This window comes from Oreochromis niloticus, linkage group LG14 (assembly GCF_001858045.2).
Source record: "Oreochromis niloticus isolate F11D_XX linkage group LG14, O_niloticus_UMD_NMBU, whole genome shotgun sequence".
Taxonomy (NCBI): Eukaryota; Metazoa; Chordata; class Actinopteri; order Cichliformes; family Cichlidae; genus Oreochromis; species Oreochromis niloticus.
In genome coordinates this window covers 37,528,011-37,550,053 of record NC_031979.2, presented here as the reverse complement: position 1 = coordinate 37,550,053, position 22,043 = coordinate 37,528,011, and the positions used below count along the sequence as shown (strand labels likewise).

General features: G+C 44.2%; 1 protein-coding gene and 2 long non-coding RNA genes across 4 annotated transcripts; 1 reads left to right on the top strand and 2 right to left on the bottom strand.

Moving 5' to 3' along the window:
• Window positions 1-1,276: 1,276 nt before the first annotated feature.
• dlc (deltaC) lies at window positions 1,277-21,447 on the bottom strand. 2 transcript variants are annotated; one of them, XM_005474883.4, is made up of 10 exons: window positions 21,234-21,447; window positions 20,753-20,995; window positions 20,500-20,557; window positions 20,003-20,260; window positions 18,769-18,957; window positions 15,980-16,149; window positions 14,976-15,195; window positions 5,083-5,806; window positions 4,749-4,863; window positions 1,277-2,692 (listed from the first exon to the last, which is right to left on the bottom strand). In XM_005474883.4, the coding sequence occupies exons 1-10, from the start codon at window positions 21,306-21,308 to the stop codon at window positions 2,687-2,689; spliced, it is 2,058 nt and encodes a 685-aa protein (XP_005474940.1). In that variant the 5' UTR covers window positions 21,309-21,447; the 3' UTR covers window positions 1,277-2,686. The 2 variants fall into 2 exon arrangements, with proteins under 2 accessions (XP_005474940.1, XP_019223106.1); XM_019367561.2 differs by lacking the exon at window positions 4,749-4,863.
• LOC112842082 (uncharacterized) lies at window positions 2,827-4,742 on the bottom strand. Its single transcript, XR_003213710.1, has 2 exons — window positions 3,849-4,742; window positions 2,827-3,500 (listed from the first exon to the last, which is right to left on the bottom strand). It is a non-coding gene; the product is annotated as an uncharacterized LOC112842082 (long non-coding RNA).
• Window positions 3,496-4,501, top strand: LOC112842081 (uncharacterized). The gene is made up of 2 exons (XR_003213709.1): window positions 3,496-3,648; window positions 3,795-4,501. It is a non-coding gene; the product is annotated as an uncharacterized LOC112842081 (long non-coding RNA).
• Window positions 21,448-22,043: the final 596 nt, after the last annotated feature.

The window sequence follows — 22,043 nt, the reverse complement described above, 5'->3', positions numbered from 1 at the left end:
GCTGAGAGAGAAGGCAGTCATCATGAAGTCCTGCCTGTTGGAGCAGTAAAGTCACATGTATGGGGACACTGTAAACACTGGGCTCTGGGTAAACGGGATAAAGTGCAGTGATGAGTGTGTCCATGTTTTGGTCTGATAACTGCACAGCTCTCTGTGGACTACTGTGAATATTCTGCACACACACACACACACACACACGACCAAAGAGCTTGCCAGCAGCTGCTGATCGTCCTGCTTATTGGGCAGCTGCCAGTGTGTGTTTTATGTCTCTGGAGGCTTTTTAATCATAATTTTCCTGCATCTGATTCCATTTACACGACTAATAAGACTTCATTCAGTCGTCGTTCTGTGCAGCGACTGTGGCTCGGTAGTGAAGGTTAAAGAGGCCTGTTCCTCATAAAAATAATCGATGTTTGTACTAATACAGATACTTTTCATTAACGCTGGGCTTCACTGTCTCCAGGACCACGGGAACATTTTTTAAGCTGTCATCAGTAATGACAGAGAAGGCGATCAGTGGACATCGTGGATTTATTATCAGCACAGAATAAAACAGAAAGATGGCGTCTTTTTAAAACTGCGACTCGGTGGAAACAAAGGCGGCTCTTACCGAGGACCAAAACTGAAACACAATTTGGAGTTAATGCACCCAAAAATATTTCAAATAAAAGCAGGGCCGAGGCATGTGCAAGTACAAGGAAGGAACTACAATATTTTATAAATTTTATAAATGAAATAGAAGAATTAATAAAAGAAAATAACTACAGTGTTGTTTTAAATACATTTAAAAAATGGTTACATTAATATTATTGTTTGTATTGGACATAAATGACCATTTATTCATGTATTTTATTTTCATTTTTTATAGTTACTTATGGTTTATAAAAAAGAAAATTACAAGTAATGATTATTATTAATACATGAAATAAATAAATTATTAAACTGAAGAGTTTATACAAAGGAAATTAAATAGTGAGTTATTATAAATGAATTCTTATTAACGTTGTTAGCACTGGACATCAAGAAAAAATGATCAGTATAATCTGTAAATAAATTAATTTACTCTACGACTGCTTTTATTATTATTTTTCATGTATTTAACTACGTTTAACACGTCGGCAGTTTTGGTCCTCGACATAAAATAAGCTGGAAGTTTAAGTGAGAGCCTAAATTTAGTTTGTAGACATGGAAATGTACAAAAGCTTCACGTCATCTTTAGTGTGTGAACACATTTTTTGGTCGATTACACAGACAGAAAGAAACAACACAGTACAGATACTATTAATATTATTTTCCTAATTTATTTAAGAAAAATATATATTTGTTGATTCTGATGGAGACATTAGGCACATTAACAGACATATATACAATTCTCTTTCATAAATACAAAATTATTTACAACGGGCAAAATTAAATAGGAAAACGTTCTTCTGGAAGGTATGTACACATTGCATTGTTCTCTTAAATTAATGAAGATAATACAAAGACACGTCTACACAAGAACAACACATATTTTTGGTATCAAATGGATTATTACAAAAACAAAGGAATAAAAACTCTCTTTAGAGTCCTTCACTGATATAAAACATTTTCTTTTTTTTTTTGAATATAAAAAGCAAAAACAACCCGTCAGCGGCGTTTTTATTGTTAGACCGACTGAACTGGGTCTGCAGCGGTTTCATGAAGGCAGCTTTGAAGTTTAGCTTTTTGATTAATAGAAATATAAAATTCAGCTGGGAACAAATGGACCCGTACGATGAATCCAGCGCAACGCTTCGACTTTGATTATCTTTCAATTCACAAGGCAGAAAGGCAGGAAACAGCTGATTGTTATTCGGGGAACAAAGTCTCCCCAGTTCACCTGAAACATCATTTACACAGGGATTAACATCCAGGGGTGAAGGCTGGAGATACAACTGGGCTCAGAGACGGGTGGACTGACAGGCTCAGCTCAGGATTTGAACACAACTTACCATAAAAAAAAACCATAATAAAAATCGTCCAGTCTTCTGGGAGAACATCAGACAGTGAAGTTCTCACTCTGAATGCTGGCTTCAAGTCTTTTTGATGTTTTTAGGGACAGAGGCACTTTGGATTGTGCAGGCTCGGTGATTGTAAGGCGGATATTGTTCTTACTGAACAGGCCACAATGTGACGAGGAAAAACTGGACAGCGATTGAAGGTGGACGACAGAAACGTTGTCACAAACTATCCGGCCCAAGTCGCAGATACATCATCTGTGGAAAGGTACGGGCTGTTTGACCTAAAACAAAAAGGTTTGCCTCCCATTTCTGCGAGCAGGTCCTCTGATGATTGCAAAGTTAGGGAGGATAGCTAAGGCACCCGTCTGTCCGAGCGGCGGACAATTCTCGCTTCGATCGTGTTGGATCCAAAGAAGATTAAGAAAGAGTGCAGAGACAGAAGGTCAGGGTAAGATTTAAAGAATGAATAGTGCAAATGATGCCGGACGTTCAGTCTTTCCTCCCTCGTCTTCTCATTGCCGTCCGAACATTGACAGTATCCAAGCAGAATAAAAAAACAGAAGTCTCTCCATTGAGCAGCAGTAATAAATATTAAATTAAACAACCGTGTGTAGAATAGATCCTCTGGGTATACTGTCCTGGACAAAACGCTTTCAGGCCTTCAGCGGAAAAGATCCTTTGCTGGTGGTCTGAAAAATCTCAGGTTATACCTGAGAATGAGACAGAAAAGCAGCGGTTAGTCATCAGCATACGGCATCACTGCACCGCGTGGTGAACATCACTCATGAAGCAGGATCACAACGTTAGAAGAAATATTAATAAGTGTAGTTTAACCTCTTCCACCTGGAGGCACTGGGACCAGTCCGTACCTGTTAGAAAAAAGCAACCGCCACAGTTTTTCAGTTTGCACTTTCAGCGACCGCCTGAAACAGCGCTGCGCTTCATTTCTCTGCAATTTATGGAGCTGCAGTGACGTTCAGCTTCAGCGAAATCAGTGCTGCTGACTCTCTCGTTCTATGACTGCTCTCACATTTACAGTGGTGATTAGGTCAGCACGATATTTATACAATACCTCACTGACGACGGGATATTGAAACTTTTGACATTTTGTGATAGGCGGAGTATTGCAATAACATGGTACAATTTGCAAGTAGTTTAATTTAATTTATAAGACATTAATATTTTGTGTCCTTGTATCGTCACACAGAATACTGCAGTACTATGATGCATTGATTTTCTCTCTCACCCCTACAGGAGGGACGTCTTTTTTATGAATTTCCAATTTTTTGCAAAAATCTTACTCAGAAATCACATATTTGTTACTTTTATGAACTTACAGTTAAGCTGTAACATTGTAGCCAGAAGACATGGAAACATTTCATCAGTGTCGAGCATTAGAGTGAAAGGAAGGGGCATCTGGTGCATATGATATTACTGCAACCGACCAATCACAATGTTGTGATGTCACAGCTGTGAGACCTGGGAGCAGAGCCTACATCAGGGGTCTCTACTCCAGTCCTTGAGGGCCGCTGTCCTCAAACTTTTCCATGCGTCCCTGCTGCAACACACCTGAATACGATCAGTATGTGATTAGCAGGACTCTATAGAACCTGACTGCACGCTGAGGTGGCAACTCCTAACCCTACTGATGTAAATTTAAGTAAATGTAAGTGTTTGGAAAAATGTACTTTTATTGCACCGTGTTCATTCATTCACGAGCTGCTGTAACATGAATCAAATGGCTGAATTGCCACCTCAGCATGCCGACAGGTTCTATAGAGTCCTGCTAATGACCTACTAATTGTGTTGCAGCAGGGACATGGAAAAGTTAGCGGACAGCGGCCCTCGGGGACTGGAGTTGGAGACCCCTGGCCTACATAAAGATGAAGTTCTGACATGGGGCTTTCAGACTGGGTACATTTAGAATGAATATTTTTAGAATTTAGATTTTAAGTAAGCTTAGGCAAAAAGTTTGCATAAAACAGACGATTGATAGAATTAATGTTTCTCTGTGGCAGAAAAACCCTGAGAGTGAACCTCTGCCATGCACTGAGCAAGCAAGTCAATAAACAGGTAAATACTATTAATGATATGAAAAATACAGTCCTGGTAGCTTCTTTCTGCAGATGTCAGCTGCTCTACATTTGCCTTCTCATTTCCACTTTTAGAAGAAATGTTAAAGTTTATTTTCATAAACCAATGCAGTTACTAACTTGTTTTTTATCTAGATTATTTTGCGCACACTGAAACCCACACAAACAGCTGTCCATCATCCTCATCAAGTTCAAGTCATTTGTATGACAGTATTAATTTAATGCTCTTGAAATGCTGAGCAAAGAGACGTTTAGTGTCTAATATAAAATTATAGAAGACACAACACCTGGTCTGTTGGGTTAATGCTGTCTAAACATTTTTAGATTGAATCTTTTCCATCCTTTCAGTCGGCTCTCTGCAGAAACCTGTTAAATCATCATAAAGTTAAACTTCTTTTTAAACTTTTTTCTTTTTAAACCATCTGAGTTCAGGTTTCACCAAGAGTTTAATTTTGCTTCCTCGAGCTTGCAGAGAAAAACCAAAGTGTAAATTCAGTGTCAGATAACAGATGTTTAAAGACGACTGAGACGGTTGAACTTTGAACCTTCTTCAGCCTCCCAGGCTGCGTTTCGCTGCCACTCTTCCATTAACAAAATCAGTCCTTGGAATAGGAATGTGATCGACCCAAGTCAACAACAGAGAGATAAACACTCATGTGGTTGTGTCGCTCACCTCAGTAGCAAACACACACTGTTCCAGCTGGTCTGGGATGATGAACACTGAGTGATACAGACTGTCCTTTGCAAAACTGAGAGGAGGGACGATGACAGACGGCTCGCATTTCTTACTGTTAGAGAAAACAAGAGTGAGAGAGAGAGCGAGAGAGAGAGGGGGGAGGTTGGTCCAACAGCAAACAAAGATTTTAACAGCAAGCCCCCCCAACCCCCATGGACTGATCAGTTAAGAGACAACAAGCTGCGACTTGTCTGAATTAAACTCGAGGAAAAGTCACAGAAATGAAGCACAAACAGAAACAGAGATAACTATCAAACCATCAGGTCCTTACAGGTCAAACTTGTTCTTGTCCAGGTGCTGCTCCTCCTTTGCCAGGTTGCAGTCTGCCATTTTGTTTTTAAACATGGCCACGTTGTCGCTGCCCTTGTCCACCAGCGCTACATCCTTATTGGACATTTTAAGATGAGCTCCTGGGAGAAGAAAGGCCTCCTTCTCCTTTAGGCTGCCCGGTAAGCTCCCGTTCTTGGGCGCCCCTCCGCCAATCACCGCGTTGCGGTTGTTCACCGTCTCCAGGTCATTTTTTACTGACGTGGAAAGGGCTCTCAGCTCCCTGCCCCGGTAGAGGTGGCGCAGAACGAAGATGGCGGCGCACACCAGCAGGGAAAATGTCACTATTCCCAGAGCAATAGCAGCAATCATGGCAGCGGGAGGGTCTCCGTTCACGGCCGGTTTCACAGTTGGCTTGAGAGAGTGTTCGCAGCGCGTGCCCATGAAGTTTCGCGGGCACTGGCACACGGGGCCGGTGAAGTGGGTGAAACACGTGCCGCCATTTTCGCACGGGAACTGGTCACAGAGGCTGGTGCGCACCGTGCAGTCTTTGCCGGAGAAGCCGAGGGTGCACGTGCAGCTGTAGTTGTTGATTCTGTCAAAGCAGGTGCCGCCATTCCGGCAGGGATTGCTGGCACAGTCGTCAATGTTGGTCTCGCAGCGAGAGCCGGTGAAGCCTGGCTGACAGCGACACATGATGATGCTGCCAAAGTCAAAACACTGAGCACCTGCAGACGGGGAAAAAAAACAGGTGTGTGTTAATAACACACACAACTGGAGGACGTTAAACCAGAATGAAGTAGAAACACTAATGTTGCATACACAGAAACACCTGGCAAGGTAAAGCGGAAGAGGGCAGGTGTTCATCTGCTACAGACGGATGTTGAGACTTCAAAGATGTAAAACACGCCCCAGTTTCAGGGTCATTTATTCTGCTGACCAGTAAGTATAACCAGATATGTAGTTAGCATGGTGGCCATGAAGCATCATTTGGAAAGGAAATATTAAACTTCTACACACTTTAGATTCTGATGCCTTCAGCCCTGCTCACAAGCTAAGACCATAACTTATGCAGGGCTGACCAAAACAGTGAAAAAGTAAATTTCAGTCACTGATCATTTAACACAGCGTCATCGACATACAGCAGACAGGAGACAAGACTTTTGTGAAATACTCTGTGGGTTCATAAGATGCCTGAGGATTTCTGTCATTGAATCGCTCGAAACATCTCATATGTTCACTGGTATTTCTGAGTATTAGTATGTGGACTAGAAAAAAAACAGGGGAACCACAGCAGAGCCTTGGGGGAGGCCAGAGGAGGCTTAATACTCAGAATCAGAGTGCAGTCTAAAAACCCGAAAATAAGAAAAGAAAACAGGTTTCTGAAAATTTGACAAACTGTGGTAATAATTAAGCCAACAGTGTGCAAAAGCACAACACCTTTGAACCCTGCAGACTCTCCACAAAGAAGCAAACTCCATCTGGTCAGAGGAAGGACGAGCTGGGGCAGAGAGCGGGAGGGGAAAATGTTCATTACAACATTTCCTCTCAACAGATGCCCCTCATCAGGAGAGAAACATGTGTGTGATTAGAAACATCCTGAGAAGTTGTTTTCCAGCACCAGGAAGTCATGTGATCTGCCAGAACAGTGGACTATAAAACCTAAACAACCATATCTGCCATTTCAGTTTTCCTTCTCTGAAACAGGAAAAGATGCGCATCACACATTAGCTAACAAATGATTCATTTTCACTGTGATTTTGTGCTCTAAAAGCATTTTTACCAAAGGAGGGGAGAGGCACTCATCCTGCAGCCATGTATGGGTTCACGTTGGGCTGTTATTCTAAACTGCAGGCTGTGTGCTGTAAAAACAGACCCATATTTGGTTGTTCTGTGTTGCAACACTGCAAACAGAGCACAGCGTCATCTATCAGGCAGCAGTATTTTTTTACCCTCTGTCAGGCTCACTGAAAGACAGGAATGACTGCAGATTGAAGATAAGCAGGCAGTGGTTTCCACATGTTAATGAGAACCGAGGGGTCGACAGGCACCCCCGAGAGGCGTGGGCGGATGACAGGCCGATGATAACTGTTGTTTAATTCCTTTATTAATGCCAGGTCTGCCGGTGGAGCCGTCTGATCCTGATTATGCGTCTCCTCTCGTAAACGACGTGAAACTTTAAACTGACTGTTGGCCCACCTCGCGCGAGAACAGGTTAGCCAACCAAAAACAGCGAGTGAAACGTCTTATTATTGAAATCAACACGTGTTCTTCAAACTGCAAATCCATCTCAGCAAAAACAAAACCCTGAATGTGTTTGAAACATCCTGCACGGTGCAACACATCTCAAGCTTTAGAGCCAGATTAACATCAAAATCTGAACTCCAGTGGGTTTGTTGTGTTTTTCCTCTCTCGCACGCGCACACACGCGCACACACGCACACGCACACACACACGCACACACACACACATGCACACACACACATGCACGCACACACATGCACGCACACGGCTGTCAGCCACAACATTAACACAACTGACAGAGAATAAAAAACATTTTCCAGCATCTAAAAATGAAAGTTTTCGGCTGGCAAACCTTCATGTCTCACCAAAACCATTTTGCATGTTAGGCTATGACAGTTCCTCATAGCAACGGCACTCCCCGATGGCAGTGGTCTCTACCAACATCCCAGTGCAGTCTACCACAGGACACTTCCGTCCCCAATGAGTCAAGTTTTAAAAACAAAACTATTTGTTTGTGAATACTTCTATACTATATCTGATGCTCTTCTGACTCTTTATGGCAGCAGCAAAGATGTAAACCTGTTGTGGGAAAGAAATCATGTTTATCCGCCTCCTTTATTAACACACAAACATGGGGAGTCTGTGGGTGCGAAAAAGACAAGAATGCTTTCATACTGTTTTTGATAACTCCCTCCTACCCTTAAAACTTTCTCAGAGACTTTCTCTGAGGTGAGGATATGTTTATCTGTTACCCCACGGGTCTAAACAGCTCCAGACATCTTGTCTGCCTGACAAGGCCACGATATCCCCAGACGTCCCCAACCCCCAAATATAAAACGGTGGATTACACATTAAATATACTGAATTAAATCACATGAAATACTGTGCAGAAGTCTTGAATTATCAGATTTCCTTATGGGGTTTTTTGGGAGTTTGTCCAGTTTCAGCTTGAACTCTCTGTGGCAGCTTCTGTAACGTCTGCGAGGATCTTCAGGAACAGTTCTCCAGACTTCCTGAAGGACATTCAAAGCTCTTCTTTCTGCCTTTTGTTCTTCTCTCTGTGAGGATGATCCCAAACTGAGGTCCAGGCTCTGGGGAGGCCGACCCATGACTGATCGGATTGTGTGTTTTTCCATGAAGGAATGGTTTCACTATATTGGCCCTGTGTTTGAATCATCGCTGTGCTGAAAGATGAAGCCATTAGTAGACAGACGGTTTCCAGGTGGTGCTGAAAATCTGATGGCATTTTGTCCGAGTTCATAGTTCCACCAAGATCTCCAACACCACTGACTGAAATGCAGCCCAACCATGACAGAGCGTCTACCGTGTCTCTCCCGACGTCCTCTCTACATACTGACCACGACCCTGCAGCGTCAGGATGGCCATGACCATCATCCCGACACACTGCACACCATGATGAGACACAACCAGCTGTTTGGGGATCACTTTTTTCACCCAAAAGTGCTATTTTATGTCAAAATGTGAAATATTTGACATTCACTGATTGAACTAAAGAAATGGAAACAACTGATGTGTGTTTATGACAGGCTGCTGGTAACAATGAGCCTAAAGATACAATTTCAAAGTGGTTCTTTGCCAAGTTGTCTGTTATGAGTACACGACACTGGTTCGCTCGTTGAGTTAGGAGACTTTGTATCGTCAGGTAAAAGATCGGTACAGAACACGAGTGAAAACGCAGCCAGTGTCTAAAAATCTGTACGGAAATCAGGCTCCGTGTAAGGAAACGATGAAGAAATGAGGGGCGACTCAAGACTTTTGCACAGTACTTTAAGTATATGATGAGTAAATGAGGTTAAATCACAGTTTAATTAGTAATATTTGTGACATTTGGATAGTCAGCGTATATATGACTGAATACTATCAGTACCAAAAAGGTTGATTATTGACCTGGAGCAGTTTGAAGTTCTGGATGCAAATAACAGAAAATAATACTGATAAGAATAAATGGCTTGAAAACTTTCACTGTGTATTCTGGAACCGTTTCGCCCTCGTTTGCATTAACTGTGATAAATGTGCAAAAACACCAGACTTCTCAGGAATCACACACGCGGTCTACGTATATTTGCGTGCCACTATGAGCCCGCTTTATGGTTATCTTGCTGTTGTGAAGCTCTGGTCTGCATTTTAAGGAAGAAATGAGCCGTGGATGAACACTATCAGACTGTTAGCTGCTGGCAGCAGAGCTGGATTCTTGACAGAGTGGAGGCTGAGTGCAATCAGGTAGGTGAAAAAAGGAAAAGGACGAGCTCGGCGCGTCTCCAGAGCTGCTGCGAAAACAGGTTTGTTTACGACGGCAGCAACGAGGACAGAGTGTTTGCTATTGTGTGGGAGGTGACGAGACATGTTCGAGAGCTCCCGCCAAGCAATCCAGGGACACACACATCCACAGCACTAACACCCCTCGCAGGTGGAGCATCTAACGTTGATTATACTGACCAATCGCACCCTTGTCATTGCAAAGACGCCTTCACATGGCAGCAGTCTCTTCAGCCTCCAAGTCTTCCGGGTACCAAACTGATCTAAACGAGGTCCCAACTGGACCGCAAACCACTGTCCCATCCCAGCGCGAGACATTACAGGACACTACAGGACTCATCCACACGTCCTGAATCCATGCCCTGATCATTAGCAGCTGCTTTGGTGGTCCCAGAAAGATCTACCCAAAGCCTGGCACTCGTCCCGACACATGTCTTTAATTACAAGTGTTGAAAGATCGCAGGTCCACGTCTGCGCACAGTTACTGGTAGAAACGTTTAAGTTTGCATCATAAATTGTGCTCAGAGCAGAAATTACTCAACATTTTCCAAACATTTACATGGAAATTCAGTGCAGGGTTGACGAGTGCCTGTAAACTTAACTGTAACAGCCGTGTGACATGCACAAAGGTCATGCTAACCTGGTTCCATATTCTGCTTCCACTGATGCCTGCAGTAAGAGACTGTCCTCAAAATAAACTTTGGCTCAAAAGCCAGCGACAGACAGATATGACCATCATGACCGAGGGCAGGTGGAGGAAGAACAGAGCTACAAATGTGCTTTTAATTGGATTATTTCTCCCTGTGGAGCTGCTGAAAATATACATTTCTGCAGCTGCATGTGCTGAGCGTTGTTGGTGCTACAGTCATGGCAACGTCAAAGCTCTGAATTGTGTTAAGGAGCTCTCAGCTTACGTTGGGCTGCGGGTAATAAAGCTGATGTCATGCTTCATCAACTGAAATATAAACCGAGAAGCATAAGCAGATGTTTTATCTTCTCCTATCCTTCGTGCGAATTTGGCAGCAGAGAAATATTTGGGTTCACAACAAAAACAACAAATGACAACATAACAGTTCCCAGGAAAGAGTCGGGACTGGTAATTCATGTTCTATCACATCTGAAACGCTCGCTGTGAGGTTTACAGGAGTTTAGCGGGACAAAGCTCCGATTCTATCCACACCAGCCTCCAAACTCTGGGCAAGACTAAGCCGAGCCCCTCTCGAGTCGCTGCAAATGAATGCATTTCATCTAAGCATGCAAATTCCAAATACTCATATTCTGAATGCCACATTTAGCGGCTCCAGGACCTGAATTCATGGCTGTTTGGATTTGTGAGGGCTTATGCAGCTCTGCAAAAACTGCAAAGAAACGTGTACAAAGTGTCTGTATGCGTAAGGATGTAACTCCTCTGTAGTGTTTATTTTTAACATTTGGCTGATGGTACAGTGAAGGAAAAAAAGGAAAATTGAAGAGGGGACATCAGGGGAATGACATGATGAGCATGACCTGGCAGCCTGGGAATCAAACAGAAGCCTGGGAAGTGATGAAGACGGCTGCAGTAAAAATACAGACGTAAACGACTGGTCTGGATAACAGCTTAGGAAGCACTGTAGTGTTAGCGATGGACGTTTAATTGGAGAAGTGGTTTCAGAGAACAGCTGCTGAGATGTGCTTTACGCTAATTTGAACTTCAGGGAAGAGAAGATATGAAGGATGTTATCAGTACTGACCGGGAAACAACTTTGATCTGCTCCAACACAAACATCAGGCCTCGTCTCAATAATACTTTTATATTTCTGTCACACAGAGAGCAGAGATTGTTAACTAATGAAAGCTGCAACCAGACAGGTCAGTGTCACCAAACAGTCGGTCAGTGACATCATTTGCTCCTTTTTGTTTCTTATTACCAAAAACACCTCAAACCTGAACTTTACCAGAGCTGCTTCTTGTGCAGTTCAGAGCAACAAGCTCCTGATCAGCAATGTTTACAAAGTCAAATACAGACGACAGATTAACATCCCCAGTGACGCAGATGATGCACTGAGATACATTTGATTTTCCTGAGGCTGTCTCTGCACCTAAAGCCACATTTACAAGCTGCCATTACAACTTACACTTTAGTTTTAAAGTCAACCCTCTGATGTCTGAATCCTCCTCGGTGACCTCAGTGACCCTAATCAGAGTCATCAAAATATGTCATTTTTGTTTTTGTTATCAGGAAACAAAGAAAACGATCGTTGGAACTGAAATGCTTTAAAACCTCAGAAGGTTAAGCAACCTGTCTAAAATATGTCTTCAAGCTAACACGGCGCCTACAAAACACTGAATCTGACATTCCGACAGGAGTGACCTTTCACTTAACCTGACTGCTGAGTGAAAACGAAAGTAAACACAATGAAAATGAAACTGAACTGGTTGCATTTCTGTGTGTTGTGGTTGTTTCATTATTTAATCATTACTCCAGTCTGTTCTTGTGCACTGTGGGACATTGATTTGTAGCAGTATTTAAATTAAAGATTAACTTATGGACGGCCCAGCCTTCGGTATGTTGAGGCTTTAAGCCAAGGTTGCTAACGCAAAGCCACTGCAGTAAAATCATCAGAGCTGAAGATTCACACAAACAGGCAGGTGAGAAAAAGCACCAAACTCCGATAACCCAAGACCCGAAGCATTCAAAGAATCTGCACGTAATCAAAATAAAGCAGTCAGACTGGACACATTCCTGCAGCTCCCTCGCTGTTACACTCTGAGTTGCAGCAATCTCATTCAGAGACTTCGGCTGCTATTTTTAGCTGCACAGACAACAACGCTGGTTAGAGAACAAATCGGATATTAGTTTCATGGATTAAGTGCACGTGAATGTGCACTTATGCATTGTTTACATGGATGCCAGCCACTTGCAAGTCTGAACTGCAAAGGCACAGAGTACCTCTGCTTTGTATCAGCTCCCAACGTGTTTCTAACACACAGATAGGAGGCTGCTGTTATCTGGTTCAGTCTTATCTGGCAAGTACAAACAGGACTGTTGGAACAATAAAGCCGAGCCTGCTGTTCTCTTTATATTCAGTTTGTAGCAGCAGTTCAGAAAGCACGCGATCGATCAGACAGACCGGGCGCACAAGAAAATCAACCAGCACGACCGTCTTTGTCCTTTACCAAAGTGTGTCCCTCTCCACAGTCACGTCTGGAACTCCCACAGTGTGTGAAAAATGCCTGTGATTGGCTCAACACACGTAGGCCAGCTGAAAATGCAAACATGAGCTCTCTGTCGTTACATTTGTTTCTGAGGAAAGTTTAAAAATGCTATTAAGTCACAATATCTGCCTGGTTCTTTTCATTGTATAAAAGTGGTTAATGGGGACCTAATAAGCTCCATCAGCCACATTAACATTTTATAAAGGAAAGATGTTTTTTTCGATGTATGTTGTGGCGTCAAACCTTCAGTAGGAATGCACGAATCACTGCAAACACACACGTGCAAGTCTGCAAAGTCTATGAAGGCGTTTGAATGGTTTTCTGTGTGTTCAAGCATAAAGCAAACGTATCTCAATATTTCACACACAATTATTAACTGTGTGTGTGTGTGTGTGTGTGTGTGTGTGTGTGTGTGTGTGTGTGTGTGTGTGTGTGTTAGCAGAGACACAACAGTGGGTGTAAATGGGATAAACATGAACTTACTTGAACTTTATTTTGTGGAAAGTCAGTTTTCTCTGATTTTTCTGATGAGTCACATGACGCATGCTGTGATGACGCTTCAAAACAACAAATTAGTGCCTGGACGGCTGCTGAGTGGTGACACTTGCTTCCAGCAGTTTCTCACTGACCTGCTTCTTCTCAGGAACTTATCTTGAAGTATTTCGCTGCTTCTATTTATTCTTTCCTTTGACTTGCAAGACTTATTCCAAATTTATCTGCAGGAGAGCAAACGCAGCAGCGTGCACCGTCTCACCGCGGCACTGAATTAAAAGTGTTGCTCCACATGTGTGGATTCTGAGAGGTCTGTCAACTATTTCCTGTTAATCATCAAGCCGACTGTTCACAGGAGGCTAAACCAACCCTTAGACTGTGCCCAGGAGCTCCTGACGGGCTCTGCTGGTGACCCTGAACAGGTGCTGAATCCAGCTGCGAGGCTGCAGCTGATGGAACTTTGAAATATTCTCTATTTATTACCAAAAACATGAAAGTTTTATTTTTACGCCTTATAGCTCATGAAAATCAAAATCCCAGGATCTCAAATTATTAGAAATATTTCAGGTTTGAGTCGTTCGCTGTTCCAACAGTGTAAACACTGTGCTGCTCTTGGTCTAATTGGCTACATGCAAACACAACCGTGGGGACGACTGCTGACCTGATGGCGCTGAAATGCTGATTATGAGCTGCAGAACATCACTGCTGCTGTTCATAAACTGCTGACAGGAAGAAAATAAGAATCAGGGATGCTCGCATCCTTCAGAGGGTTATCGAGAAAAGTCGATTCAAGAACTTAACAGGAAGCCGAGTGAGCCTGGTGTCAGAGCATGAAGAGCTGTCACCATCCTGATATCAAACCAGTCCTGAACCACAGACCAGGTCAGAGGTCTGCCTGAGTGAAGGAGAAGAAGAACTGGATTGATGCTCGAGGAGCCAAAGTTCTCTTTTCACTGAAGTAAATTTTGCATTTTATTTAGAAACAAAGGTCCTGGAGGAAGTCGGAGAGGCACAGAAACCAGGGGTTTGAAGACTAACGTCAGGTTTCTGTGATGGTTTGGGGTGTCGTCCAAAATCGGCGCAGCCATCTACCACAAGATGCTAGCGCACTTCCTGTTTCTATCTGCTGACAGAGGTTTGCTAACCACGATATTACTGCGCTCGACCGACAAGAATCTGTGGAGCTCTGTCAACAGGAACACGAGACGCAGGAGCTGGTGGCCGTCACAGCTTCAACAACGCCTGAGCAACCACACGCTCGCCGTGTCCACGCCAGACTGATGCAGTGATTCGTGGTAATGGAACTCCAACCAAGTACTCAGTGTGTGAATCAACTGCTCTCAGAAGTCTCTGTATGCAAATCTTTATTTATATATATTCTAATAATATGAGATACAGTGCTTTTGATTTTCATGAGCTAAAAACAATAAAAAGCTTTCAAATATGTGACTTTACATGTAATAAATATAGAGTATATGAAACCTGCAGCCTTGTGGATTCGAGCCCGTTTGGAGTCATCAGCCTGGAGGTCTGAGGGTCGTTGTGGCCCTGCGTGAACAGTCTATGGCCAAACATCATTCAAAAAGAACTTAATGTACGAGGATAACATAGAAAGCGTTAATTGTGAACTTTAGCATCGGTGTCTCTGATGATGTGAAGTGCATGAAGTGAGCTACACTCGACTGGTACCATTAGTGCAGGGGCTGCTGCTGCTGCATCGATCCATCCTCTTCTCGCAGTTGGAGCCCGTGAAGTTGGACGGGCAGCGGCAGGTGTACCCGCCGGTGTCTTCCTGTATGCAAGTGCCTCCATTAAAGCACGGCCCGTCAGTGCACCTCATGGCACTGATCTCGCAGCTCTTCCCGTAGAAACCCTGAGGGCACGTGCAGGAGTAATCGTTCTCCAAGTCCTGGAGGAGAGACGGAAAGGAGAAAAACAAGGTGAGGAGGCGACGAGCAAAACTGCACGTGATTCTGAGTGCAGCATCGGTTAGCAAAGGTGCGGCCTGGTGCGAGCAGTTACTGCAGGTTATAGTTCGGTGAACTATTATATCATCAGCAAAATCACACAGACTTTGTACCAGCGATCTGGACCGTTACCCTCTGAGGTATAAGCACTGCTAACTCTGTGTTGTCAGAATTAGCTTTGCTGAACATTAGTGCGAGTTTTTGTTTAATAAACTTTTTTAATTTATCAGAAGGTTAATTAAACAAGATTGATGAACACAGTTTGTTAAAAAAAAAAAACATTTACTGACAATTAATTCATAATTCAGGTTTCCTAAAAGATGATGATGAGCTAACAGTGTTAACACTAAGATCCAAACCATCATCACCAACAACCCCATTCCCCTAACCCTAACCCCTAACCTTTACATCAGTTGTGGAGAAAAACACGGTTTTGGAAATGCACACCAGCTGATTACTCTTTGTTTGTTCCTCCCTGATTGCTAAGACTTTGGACAACAAGATTTGGATTAGGGTCATCATCAGTGATGACTCTGACCTGCTAACAGCTTGGCGTCCAGTCCGACTGCGTCTGGCATTTTTGTTCTAACATGCTACTCCACCAGGAAACGCTCTATCCTGCAGTGCACGTAAGACTCTGGTAAAGTTGGGAGTTATTTCCTAAACAATCTGAGTTTGAGGTCAAGAAAAGGAGGTTTGGCTGCATTGAGCCTGTTGCTGACTTACGTTGCAGCTGCCGCCGTTCCTGCAGGGGTTGCTGTCGCACTCGTTGATTTTGACCTCGCAGTCTTTGCCGGTGTAGCCGGGGGGGCAGGCGCACGTATAGCTGCCCTCACCGGTGTTGGTGCAGGAGGCGCCGTTCTGGCACGGCTTGTGGTTGGTGCAGTAATTCAGGTCTGGAGTGAAGAAAGAAAATTACAGTAAACAGGAAACAACGCCACCCACAGCAAGAGATGAGGCAGCTGGTGGCGTCTGTTGTTTTAGTGTTTTGATTGTTACCATCATCCTTTGGTATTTGAAAATCGAACTCAAAACCACAACAAAATCCCCTCAGTGCCACTAAATTAAAGTGTTTTTGGTTTTATTATTATGATTGATATTTCTAATTTCACAAAGGCACATCTGTGGAGTTCCCTGTTCAAAAATGCAATTCATGTGTTTTCTTGCAAACATAGTTCATGAGTCCAGCACGTCTCTGCAGTGACAGATGGAGCTGCTGTAAAACGTACATTAAACAACATGTTTTCTCTTTGAAATGCTAAAACCAGCTGACATAGTTTGAAACTGTCGGATTAACCATGACAGCAGCAGGCAGGTAATTTAATATTTACAATCATATTTATTCTACTGCTATTATTTTTGCTGCAGATCTCAAACACAGATCCATGTAACCCTAATCAATCACCAGGTGATTGGTGATGTATCTTAGAGGTGATAGGTTTGGTTAAGCTGACACAGTTATCCTTTTTTTATTCAAGTTTTTACTGTTTGGAACGGGAAAAGCAACAATGAATGCACAGGAGTTTATTTGAAATGCAACATCTAGTTAAGTTTTAGGTACCTGAACATTTTTAAGTCTGAACAATCACTTTAAATCAATAACTGGTCCAAGTGGAGATCAAAAGATAGAACACATTTGCTAAAATTAAATCTCAGAGTAATTATCCATAACCAGATTATGTAAACCATGAGCGGTGCACGGAAAGGCAAAAAGACGGAACGTTTTCAGACAATAGCTGATGAGTTTGCAGACTGTTTTTTTATGTGAGCTGTTATTAGATTAGATTGTGTGAGGATATGCACAAAAAAGAAATAAAAGTATAGGAAATATGAAAAATGTAAAAGGACTGAGGATAGTGCCCTGAGGTGCCCCGCTGCACCAACCTCAGCTCACACACAATGCTGTCGATCTCGGTGCCTTTGCCTAAAGGTGCTGCTGAGGAGCAAATCCTCGTTCCCAGAGTGCCAAATACTGATGTTTTATCAAAGCATCTTTAAGTTAAAATCGAGCACTCGGTGTCCTCTGTGGACTGTTTCCTGAGTCATCAATGGAAGCAACAGTGAGACCGTTTTGCTCCCAGCTCGTCACATAAGGATGTCCAGTCAGGCACCAGCAGTGTCACGTATGAACACAGCACAGCATTCCTCAATGTGAGGGGAATATTAGAAATGGCTTTTCTACAATCCCACCACCACCACCACCCTCCCACCACCCAGTCTGGACTTAAGAGCTGGAAAAACATATTTATTGTTCATGTTTTAGTTATACTGGCCCAACATCACGGTCTTCATTTAAACACAGTACACGTGGCTTTTTTTCTGCATAAATGCAGATGACACACAACTATACATAAAAACATTCCCTCACACGAATCTGTTATCAAATGTGGAAATTTGTCTTTAATGTGTTCAACCTTTAACCTGAAATCTATTGATATTCTACAGACGAGCAGGGTCAGAGGTCATACCTGCTGATCTCAGTTCTTTTCAGTTCTACTATTTTGTTTTTACTACATGTGGGATTTAAAAAGCGCTGCGGTCAAAGGTTTTTGCAGCGTCACCAAAGACAAAACTAAATGTTTTAATTCTTTATATGAAATGTTTATGATTATTCTTCACTGCGTCACAGCAAAAACAATCTGAGCAGCAAAGTGCATGAAACACAACATTTGTGTCGCTGCCAAAACTTTGGCCATGACTGCTGTGGTGCATGGGTTTAAAGAACCAGCTTATAAAGTAATCACTGTTACTGTTATTGGCTCAGAAATAAAACTAAATCAGCAGCTTATTTTTAAAGATTGTCCAAAATGCATTTAGAGCTGTTGACATGTCTGCCGACATTTCAGGTAAAAATCTTCTTTGGAACAGAAAAAAAATAATGCAGTGAACCAAAAGCTTGTCTGCAAAGGGGTTTCCACACGAATGCAGCCCTCATTTCATATCAGCCCCAAACTTCATCTATATTGTGAATAAATTGCATCATATCGGGTCATTTAAAGGTATAAGTGACAAATTAATCTGATCTTAGTTAGATGCCTCCAACATTAGAAACTACAGTTAAAAAACAGCTCTACACTTCCTTAAACTAAAAATAAAACATCTTTAAAGAGTACTTTTGGTTTTTACTCGCTGTTTGATGAGAGTTATGAAATAAATCATAGTTTCAGCTAAAACGCGTCACTGTGGGAGGACAGTAAAAGCTGATGTACAGGCAGAAAAACACTTCATACTGAAATACATCAGCTTTAAAGCCACACTGGCTTCCCGAAAGTTTAAATCATTGCCAACAAACTGGTTGAATTTTTTTGCAGCTCTGAAAGTGTGTGGATTTATTTAAATAAACAGAAAAAGGAGAAGTTACAAATCAGCCGCAGCGGGTCATTCACAGTCAGTAAATAGTTGGTTTGTTGTGGGGGTGGGGTGGAGTGGAGTGGGGGTATGCTTGAACCTGAAAAAGAAACACTCAGCTGCCCGTTAACCCCACCGGGACGACACTCCCGCAGGTTTAAACCCACCTTGGTCGCAGTACAGGCCGCCCCAGCCCTCCCTGCAGTCGCACTCCCAGGGCAGCTTACAGGTCCCGTGTTTGCAGCCGGGGTGTCGGGCGCACTCGTCGCAGCTCTTTCCCTGCCAGCCGTGATGGCACACACACTCCCCGGGAGAATTGCAGCGACCGTGCTGCTTGCTGCACCCTGCACAGATGGCTGATGGGAGGAGAAGGAATGCAGGGAGAGAGAGGGCAGGAGGAGGAAGGTCAAAGAACGCAAGGAAGAGAGGGAAAGGGAGGAAATATTACCATGACTGTATGTGTGTGTGTGTGTCTGTGAGAGAGACACAAAACAGCTCCTCAGCCCTCTAAGGGCCTCCTCCTTAAACACACACACACACACACACACACACACACACACACACACACGGTCACATTTACATGACTTCAGAGGACATCACATTAACTTTCTTTAATTTCCTGGAGACTCACTTTAATCTGAACCTGTCGAAAGCTCACCTTAAAACTGAATGAATGAACACACACACACACACACACACACACACACACACACACACACAGCTCCCCTACAAGTGCTTGTTAAGTGCTGAACGAAGCAGCTGGCCCGCACAACAAAAGCAACACATGCTGTCTCCTTTCACGCAAGGCAGCACACATTAAGCTGCAGCACGTGTCCCCTTAAAGGCGGGCGGGCCAGGGGCCGACTGGGGGCCCATTGTTGATCTCAAAACAAAAGGAGCAGACCTCAGAGCCACACGTGCACACACACACACACACATGCACGCACACTGGAAACGACATAAGCTCTTTTTTTGTCCCCTGCAGCCACCAGGGCCAGCGGTGGCACTGACAACTGCTTGACTTCACAATTTCAAGGCCGCCAAGGGTCCCATTCTTTACCCCCCCCCACCCAAGCTGGAGAAACGTTAAAATAAAATAAAAAAAGGGAGGGAGCTCAGGAGGAGGAGTTGCACTTCTGGTACTACTGTAAGAAAACAAGAGATCGCTGCTGATTTGGAGCCAGTTTTGTTGCTTCATTGAACATTTTTAGTATATTTTAGTGAAACTAGAGCCGATAAAAACAGCTTTGCTCAGCATCCATGTGACTCTGGGTGCAATCTTAAGTGAGAAGGGCACAAATGACTCCCCTAAAATGATCATAAACAGTAAAATTGCACCTTAAAGCATTTCTGTGTCTTTTTTTAGGTTGAATTATTTAAAGCATCACAGAGGATACTCACCCTCTGTGCAATACTCTCCTTTCCAGCCCTCCAGGCAGTTAGGCTTCCCTTCCTTGTCACAGGTGTAGTGGCCGAAGGTGTCGTTGCGTGGCCGGCAGTAGGCGGAGCAGGCCTCCCCGTGGTAGAACTCATTGCACACGACGTGGTAGGAGTAGCGGAGCTCGCTCTGGTTGCTGAGGTTCTCGCCCTTGGTCCAGCCCTCTCCAACCGTCAGCTTGTGGCGGGTGGCCAGCCGGCTGATCAGGTTGTTCTGATTCTCTGGTTGGAAATTCATCATCATCATCAGACAAAAACACCAATCGTGTTTTTAATTATGGTCATCTGTGGCGATGGTAAACATTTACAAATAATAGTCTTTATCTGGTGCTTGTGGATGTTCACAGATATGAATCACGAGTGGATTCTCTGTGCGGGAAGATGAACTGTGAGCGTGAGGCCTGCTTGTGTGAGCTGTCGCCACCTGCCGGTGAGGCGGCGGCGATGCGTCAGGAGTTTACCTGTGGACTGTCCTGGAGCCTCCGCCTTCCAGGCTTCAATGATCAGAGAGAAAGTCCCCTGAAAGTGACCGGGAAAGGAAACATTTTAGTAGATGTGGAGGGAAACGGCACATCTGAGTTTGCGTTGTCTTTTTGAGGCTTTTTGAGAAAAGTTGCTTCTTCTATGGATGTTTGTGGCTGAAAATCTTTAAGATTTCAAGAGCAATAAAGAAATAACTCCTTCAGTGCATTCGCTGAGACTGTCGTCACTTACCGGCCACTTGAAGTTAAAAGGCACTCTGATGGGCGCGCTCTCGGAGATGGAGTTGGAATCGGCGTCGAAGATGTCCGTGAGCGCGTCGCCGTACGTGCACGGCGGCTCCGGGTTAATAACGTTCTGCGAGTGTTTGAGGCACACGCGGAAAAAAATCCGGCAGTCCTCAGACTGTCGGCCACAGATGCCGCTGGAGCTGGTGAAGGAGTCGATCTTGAGCTCGAAGACTCCGGCGGTGAGAGCCTGAGGGGGACAAAGAGAGGAGAGAGGGGTCACCTGGTGCAAAGACGCACACGCATTCATCACTGCAAAACGGCGCACGTCTGCATCACAAACCCGACGCGCGCGATTTCTGCAGCGCAGTGTGTCCGAAACACGTAACACAACAGTTTAACAAAAGTACCGACAAAGCCCCACGCCCCCCCACACGGAGGATCCACAGAGAAAAGAAGCCGTGGGTCCCGTGAGCGCTGTCACTCACCGTCTGCGCCAAGGCGAGCAGCAGGAGATACGGCAGCAGCGAGCATGCCATGGTGCGTCCACAGGTCCAGTGCATAAAGTCCAAAGGATCCAAAATCAAACGGAGAGACGAAGAAAAACCTCCAGACAGAGCGGGCAGTGTGCGTGTCCGCGGCGTGCAGACCGAACTGAGACAAAGTTTAATCCGCTCCACGCTGAACTCTGGACCGTAGCTCCCGTCCCACCTCCTTTATACCTTAGGAGGAGGAGGAGGAGGGAGGGCAGGAGGGAGGTGCGTCGACTGCAGGGAGGGAGGGCTGCTGTGAGCCTCTGCTGATGTTTCTGTGAAATGAGTTTAGAACGAAAGAAAAACAAAAGCAGCAGCGAGTGAAACTCCCCACGCCGCGCGCCGTTACGCACGCTTTACGCGTTCTTTTAACTTTTTATTTTCCAGGCGGCTTCTTTTCTACAGCGCTGCGAGAACACGAAGCCTGAGCCACTCAGATTCTACAGATTTCAAACATTCTGTGTGACGATGTCCCGAGGGACGGGGGCTGAGGAGGGGGGATGCTTTGATTGGTTTTCACCAGCTGATGGTGCAATTACGCAGCAAAGTGCCAGGAGCCAAACGCTCACGACGGAGGCGCTGCTTTTACTGTCTCTGTGACGTCACAAAGTGCCCGCAGGTATTTATCTTCTGCGGTCAGCACGCTGAGGCAGTGAAATGTGCTGTGGAAGTAAAACTACCTCTGCGCGCACACCGCACGCGCCTCTCCTGTCGCGTGCCGTCCCACGAGTGGGGAGGAAGACTGAAATTATGGTGGGTGGTATT

Coding starts and splice junctions, on each gene's coding strand:
- dlc (XM_005474883.4), bottom strand. CDS start 21,308: ATGCACTGGACCTGTGGACGCACCATGGCATGCTCGCTGCTGCCGTAT. Junction 20,558..20,752: donor CTTTTAACTTCAAGTGGCCG/GTAAGTGACGAC, acceptor GGTCACTTTCAG/GGGACTTTCTCTCTGATCAT. Junction 16,150..18,768: donor CGGCCTGTACTGCGACCAAG/GTGGGTTTAAAC, acceptor TCTTCACTCCAG/ACCTGAATTACTGCACCAAC.